Here is a 7,070-nt window from a genome sequence, read left to right on the forward strand (position 1 = left end):
TTCCATCCCTGGTGGTCTAGTGGTTAGGAAAAAGGAAAAAAAAACACATCGTTTCCAGAGGAAAATATTTTATAATATTTGTAGGAATGCACTGAGACAAAACACACACAAAAAAACTGCTCATATAGAAGATTTCCATCTGAACTCTTTATTTTTTAAATGCAAGGTAAAGAAAGAAAATAGATGTTAATTATATATTTTTTCTTTTTAGGTATGAAAATTACACCTAAAGAAAACAATTTGCCAGAATCAGATGATGTAGTGAGTTTTAAGTCACACATGACTTTAAAACCCACATGTGAAATCTTTCCTAAGCCAAATTCCAACTTAGATTTGGAAATTTCTCCTGATCCTACATTACCACGGGAATCTATTTCTGCCTCATTGAATAGCTTGCTTTTACCTGAAGATGTTCCCTGTTTGAATACACAAGAACAACAGTTCATATCTTCTCCAAGACCTTTGGCTATACAGCAAATTAAAGGTGTCGATAAGTCTTTAACTTCAGAACATAGTCAACCCAGTACCTCATCTCATAATATGTCTGTGGTTGCTGATCTACACTTGAGCACCATTGACTGGGAAGGTACTTCTTTTAGTAATTCTCCAGCTATTCTAAGGAACACGTTCTCTCATGGTTTAAAATCAGAACTTGAATCAGAGCTATCAGTTATCCCCAATGGCTTTGAAAATATCCCAGAACAATTGTTATGTGAATCAGGAACACGCACCACAGATGTCAATAAAGTGTTGAATTGGGATCTTCATAAGATTAGCCCTGAAGAGCATCTACTTTCGGGCATTGGAGATTTATATCTTCAGGATTTGCCTTTAAAGGAACGAATATATATAAAATCATCATATACTCAAGATAATGTACATCCGGATGTCAACCTGAAAACATCCCTACTTAGGGTAAAAGAATCTTGCATTGGTAATAGTAGTTGTGATTGTCCATCATGTCTTTCAAAGCATCTTCCAGGAAGTCATTTGCAAAATGAATCCAGAAACTCTAAAGTTCTAAAAGGAGACCAACTACTTCAAGGAAACTATAAAGTCAATACTTCTATACCTTATTTTAATAACCCAGTTGTGAAGACCTCCACTAATACAGCTCAGCCACCAAATACTATTTTAGATCATGGAAGAAAAGTTGACATGCAAACCACTCAGAAAATTGTAATGAAGAAGAGTGTTTGCCTTGACAGACATTCCTCTGATGAAGAAAGTGCCTCGGTGTTTGGGAAAGCCAAGTACACAACTCAAAAAGTGAAGCACAGATCTCAGAAGCACAATCCAGCCCAATTCAAAGAAATTGACCTAAAGTTGAGTAGCCCTAAGATACATATCAAAGAAACTGAACAGTGTGTCAGGTCTTACAAAGAAGCTGGAAATGAAGAAAACTATTTCCAAGATCCAGCAAAAAGTTCTCTGAGTTTTCTACAATGTCATAAGAAAGAAGACGACTCTAGTATTTGTTTGGATAGTCCTCTTCCTTTAAGCCAGAGATTAAAACTAAGGTTCCAAAGCACTTGCAATGCAATTGAAAATACTTGAGTATAACTTATTATTTTAGTACTGTCAGCATTAGCAGAGGCGGAGGGAAGGTGTCTAGTTAATGTTTGGTAGAAAAATTTAATGTTCTATATGTCATGAAACAATTTTGCCATTTTAATCAAAATTGTAATAAAAAATGTTACCTAAAATTTTGGTTTTAAAAGGTGATCCTATGTGGTGAAAACTTCAGATAATGTATATTTTTATAAGACATTTTTTGTCATTTTAAAAATCCTTATTTTCTTTAGTTATATTTTATAAATGTTAGTATTTGACAGAGTGCTTTATCCATATGCTCATTTTTACTTCTATTTCCACAAGCCTCTAAAGTATTTATTTATATTCTTGCTTATTCCCAAGAGGATAACTTTATAATTGTCTACACTCTTGCAATATCTCCCATTGTGCCTTTCCTGAGAGTTATATTTTCCCTCAGTTTGAAAATACCATTAGTGGGCTCTTCAACTTTTGTTAATCTTATTCTCCTTTATGAGGGGTAAAAATGGAAAAGGAGAGAGGATGTCAATATATTTAGTAAAAATTTATGATTGTAATGGCTGAGTAAACTGAGCAAAGTAACTCTTTCCATATCCCCAGAAGTTCACAGGAATATCAGATGGAGAAAGATTTGGAAAGTCAAATACATAAACAAGAAAAGGATTAGAAACTTGCTCAGGATCACATAGGTAATTAATGTTGTGGGAACCAGTTTTCTTGCTTCCAGTTCTTTGGTTTTTCTGGTTTCTTCTATAGCACTTTTTTCTACCTTTTGTTTTAAAAATGATTCTCTTCATTATTGACTTAATACCTCCAAATATTAAGTCTTACATTAATTTATTTAGCACTCAAAAATTCTAGAGTGGCATCCAGATTGGAAAGGAAAAAGTAAAACTATCTCTATTTGCAGATGATGAGATTTTGTATATCGAAAATCCTAAAGAATCCACTAAAAAACTATTAAAACTGATAAATGAATTCATCAAGGTCGTAGAACACAAAGTCAATATACAAAAAACAATTGTATTTCTATATACCCACAGGGAATAAACCAAATGAAATTAAGAAAATAGCTCTACTTAAAACAGCATCAAAAAGAATAAAATACTTTGGAATAAATTTCACAAAAGAAGTGCAAAACTTACTTAAAACTAGAAAACATTGTTGAAAGAAATTAAAGAAAACCAAATAAATGGAAAGATATCCCATGTTCATGGATTAGAAAACATAAGATGGCAGTATTCCCCAAGTTGATCTACAGATTCAGTGCAGTCCCTATTAATTCTGCTGGGTTCTTTACAGAAACTCACAAGCTGATTCTAAATTCATATGGAAATTTAAGAAACACAGAATAGCCAAAACAATCGTAAAAAAAATGTTGGATGACTTATCCTCCCTTCCATAAAACTACAATAATGAAGAGTGTGTTGTACTGATGTAAACATATAGGTCAATATAGAACAATGGGATAGAATTGAGAGTCCAGAAATATGACCTCACATTTATGCTCAACTAATTTTCAACCTGAGTTCCAAGATGATTCAATGGGGAAATAACAGTCAACAAATAGTCTGCTGGAACTATTGGATATCCACGTAAAAAAACATTTGATCCCTATCTAATACCATATAAAAAATGATCTCAAAATGGATCAAAGACATAAATGCAAGACTATAAAACTCTCAGAAGAAAACATAGGTATAAATCTCTTGACTTTGGATTAGGCAAGGGTTTCTTAAATGTGACACCGAAAGCACAGACAACAAAAGAAAAAATATGCAAATTGAAATTCATCAAAACTAAAAGCTTTTGTGTTTCAAAGGACACCATCAAGAAAATGAAGAAACAGCCTATGGAATGGGAGAAATATTTACATATGTGATAAGGGACTTGTATCTTTTAGGACTTGTATAAAGAACTCTTACAACTCAATAATAAAAAGACAACTTAAAAATGGACAAAATATCTGAACTGATATTTCTCCAAAGAAGATTTACAAATGGCCAATAAGTATATTTTAAAATTCTCAATACTGGCCGGGCACAGTGGCTCATGCCTGTAATTCTAACACTCTCGTAGGCCGAGGTGGGAATATGGATTGAGGTCAGGAGTTTGAGACCAGCCTGAGCAAGAGTGAGACCTGTCGCTACCAAAAAATACTAATAATTAGCTTGGTGTGGTGGTGTGCGCCTGTAGTCCCAGCTATTTGGGAGGCTGAGATAAGAGGATTGCTTGAGCCCAGTAGTTTGAGGTTGCTGTGAGCTAGGCTGATGCCATGGCACTCTAGCCCAGGGTGACAGTGAGACTGTCTCAAAAAAAAAAATTCTCAATATCATTAATCATCAGGAAAATGCAAATCAAATCGCAAGATACCACTGCACACCCAATAGAATGATTAGAATAAAAAAGACATAATAACTAGTGTTGGTGACGATGTGGAGAAACTGGAAGCCTCATAACTTACTGGTAGAAATGTAAAATGGGGCAGCCACTTTAGATAAAGTCTGGAAATTTTTCAAATGATTAAACAGAGTTACCATATGATCTAGCAGTTCTACTCCCCGGTATGTACCCAAGAGAAATGAAAACATATATCCACATGAAAACCTATGCACAAATGTTCATAGCAGCATTATATGTAATAGCCAAAAGGTGGAAGCACCCCAAATTGCTGAGAAACAGAAAAAACATGTTGAGTACCTGCTATGTGCTAAGTGCTCAACTAGGTTCTTTACAAACCTTTTATCATCTTAACAACTCTATAAGGACTGTATTGCAAAGTTTTAAATATTTAGAAAAAAGTCCCTATTAAAACATTCCTCCAGAGGTCTGCTTATCTTGATTTGTTCAGTCTGGGCTATGATATTAATAGTTTAACCATCCGGTCCAGATAATCATTAATACTTACAACAATATCTAGAGGCGTTCTTAACTTGAGATTTTATGAGATGAAAACAACAAAATTACTTGGGTATGACTGGATTCATTTTGATATGTAGTTAATACAGGCATAAATGTCCAATTTCACTTAAGGATTTCTCTGTTTTCCTTGTTCAGGTTATCCAATCCTTTTTAAAGCATTTCATGTTGTTCATGTTCCTTGCTAATCTGGGCATGATGTCACGTCTATATCAATTTTTTTTTATTTCCGCATATTACTTGGGTACAAATGTTTTAGGTTACATATATTGCCTTTGCCCCACCCGAATCAGAGCTACAAGCATGTCCATCCCCCAGGTGGTGTGCATTGCACCTGTTAGGTGTGAATATACCCATCCCCTCCTCCCCACTCTAAATTGCCCAACACCCAATAAATGTTACTACTATATGTGCATTTAAGTGTTGGTCAGTTAATTTTGTCATAAGTTGCCTATGTATTTGCTTATCACTTCCATTGACCATCTTGTTGAGGATACCTTGTTTCCCTTTAAATACTCTGCCAAAGATCTGTCTCCAGCCACTAGGATCCTGCAATTGGTTTCTTTCAGTTGGCTCCACACTGAGGCCCTACTCTAGGTTTGGTATGATTAGTCTTAAGACGTTGGGGTTTGTTCTTCCAGATTTCACAATAAGGACAACCCAACTTTTTTCTTTTGGGTAGTGTGGCCCAATCCTTGTCAGTTTCAAATTCTCTTGAAACTGCCTAGTTTCAGATTCTTTTCTAACAGGTATTCTCTGTGACCTTGGAGACATTTTCTGACTTTTCTGAGACTCATTTATTCAATATTTATGGAATATCATCTATTATGTGACAGGCATTTGCTAGACCCTAGAGATAGAGTGGTGAGTGGTATCTTTTAATATCTGTAAAGTGGCCACCACCACTGACACATTAGAGGCTCTCAGTAAATGGTAGCTATGTCAATTATCATCATTTGGAAAGAACTAACTTTCAGATTTGGATTCCAGCTGAATACAGCCAACCACTGCCCTTTACGTAAAAATGTGAATACCATAACACTCTAGTAAGGGCAGTGTGAGTATGGGAGAGGTGTTTTCAGAAAAGGGAAATTCTCTAGGTTAGCATGATCACACAAGGGATCCTAACAGACATGGCATTTGACCTAAGGTTATAATATTGCAAAAAGAATAAAGTGTTTGTTTATAATTTGGTTATTAGTATTCATCCAATCACCCAACATTTGGTGAGCACCAACTTTGTGCAAAGCTCTTATGCTTTTCTGTGCATAACAGCCAGCTGGAGGCCCAGTGAGTTTTAAATAATTTTTCCAGATCACCCAGCTGGAAAAGGCTAAAGCTGGAACTAGAACTCAGATCTCCTAATTCACTAGTAAAGGCAGTTCCCTGTATTTATGTTTCCATACTTCATTCAAGTCTTGACTCAAATATCATCTCAGAGAGTTTTTCCTAATCATTTTATCTCCTGTCATTATAAATGTTGGTTTTGTTTGTTTCATTGTGTATTTCCCAAACTAGAGTGCAAACTTAATGAGAACAAAGATTTAGTTATTTTCTGTTCATATAATTCTAGAATAGTGCTTGGCACAATAACCACTAAATGTACAATTGACCCTCTTCCCCTTCCCTGTGGAGCCTGTACTGGCAGTGGCTGCACTTTCCTTGCAGATGTGGTCTTAGTACTTCAGTGTGGCTCACAGGGCTGCGGCAGCCTGGCCCCAACCTGTCTCTTCAGCTTCTGACATTCAAAGCCATAAACCTCAGCTCTAGCCACTAAGACCTTTTGTTATTTCCTGAACAGATATCCCTGCCTGAAATGCTTGCTGCTTCCTTATTGGCTAGAAAAACTCCTCTTCATCTACCAAGAACCAGCTCAAATGTCATAACTTTCCTCTAATTGTAAGTGGAATTAATTCCTCTATTTGTGTTCCAAAGAAATTGCACATATTTCCATGATAGTATTTACCACATTTCATTCATTCATTCATCCAACAAATACTAATTGATGCCTACCCTGTAGGAGGCACAATATTCTTTTTTTTTTTTTTTTTTTTTTTTTTTTTTTTTTTTTTTTTTTTGAGACAGAGTCTCACTTTGTTGCCCAGGCTAGAGTGAGTGCCGTGGCGTCAGCCTGGCTCACAGCAACCTCAATCTCCTGGGCTCAGCGATCCTACTGCCTCAGCCTCCCGAGTAGCTGGGACTACAGGCATGCGCCACCATGCCCGGCTAATGTTTTGTATATATATATATATTTTAGTTGGTCAATTAATTTCTTTCTATTTTTGGTAGAGACGGGGTCTCGCTCAGGCTGGTTTCGAACTCCTGACCTTGAGCGATCCGCCCGCCTCAGCCTCCCAAAGTGCTAGGATTACAGGCGTGAGCCACCGCGCCCGGCAATATTCTTTTTTTTTAAGAATGCCTTTCTCCCTCAGATAAGACATCTCTTTGAGCAAAGGGAACAAATCTTATTTTTTTATTCCCCAACTCCCTATCCAGGAAGGCTCTGCTTCACAAAGTTATTTGTCCATCAAGATTCAGTGTAAACATAGTCTTCTCTAAGGAAAGCTTCTATTGCTTCTATGGATCCCTACCACCTC

The 7,070-nt window shown here is 36.1% G+C and overlaps 1 protein-coding gene across 1 annotated transcript in view; it reads left to right on the forward strand.

Annotated features, from left to right (window-relative positions):
- Positions 1 to 3,854, forward strand: part of GEN1 (GEN1 structure-specific endonuclease) — a 29,490-nt gene extending 25,636 nt beyond the window's left edge. The window contains exon 15 of the mRNA XM_076000565.1: positions 212 to 3,854. Within this exon, the coding sequence (XP_075856680.1) occupies positions 212 to 1,557 (1,346 nt within the window). The 3' untranslated portion in view covers positions 1,558 to 3,854. The remainder of the gene's footprint in view (positions 1 to 211) is intronic.
- Positions 3,855 to 7,070: the final 3,216 nt, after the last annotated feature.

This window comes from Microcebus murinus, chromosome 3 (genome assembly GCF_040939455.1).
Source record: "Microcebus murinus isolate Inina chromosome 3, M.murinus_Inina_mat1.0, whole genome shotgun sequence".
Taxonomy (NCBI): domain Eukaryota; kingdom Metazoa; phylum Chordata; class Mammalia; order Primates; family Cheirogaleidae; genus Microcebus; species Microcebus murinus.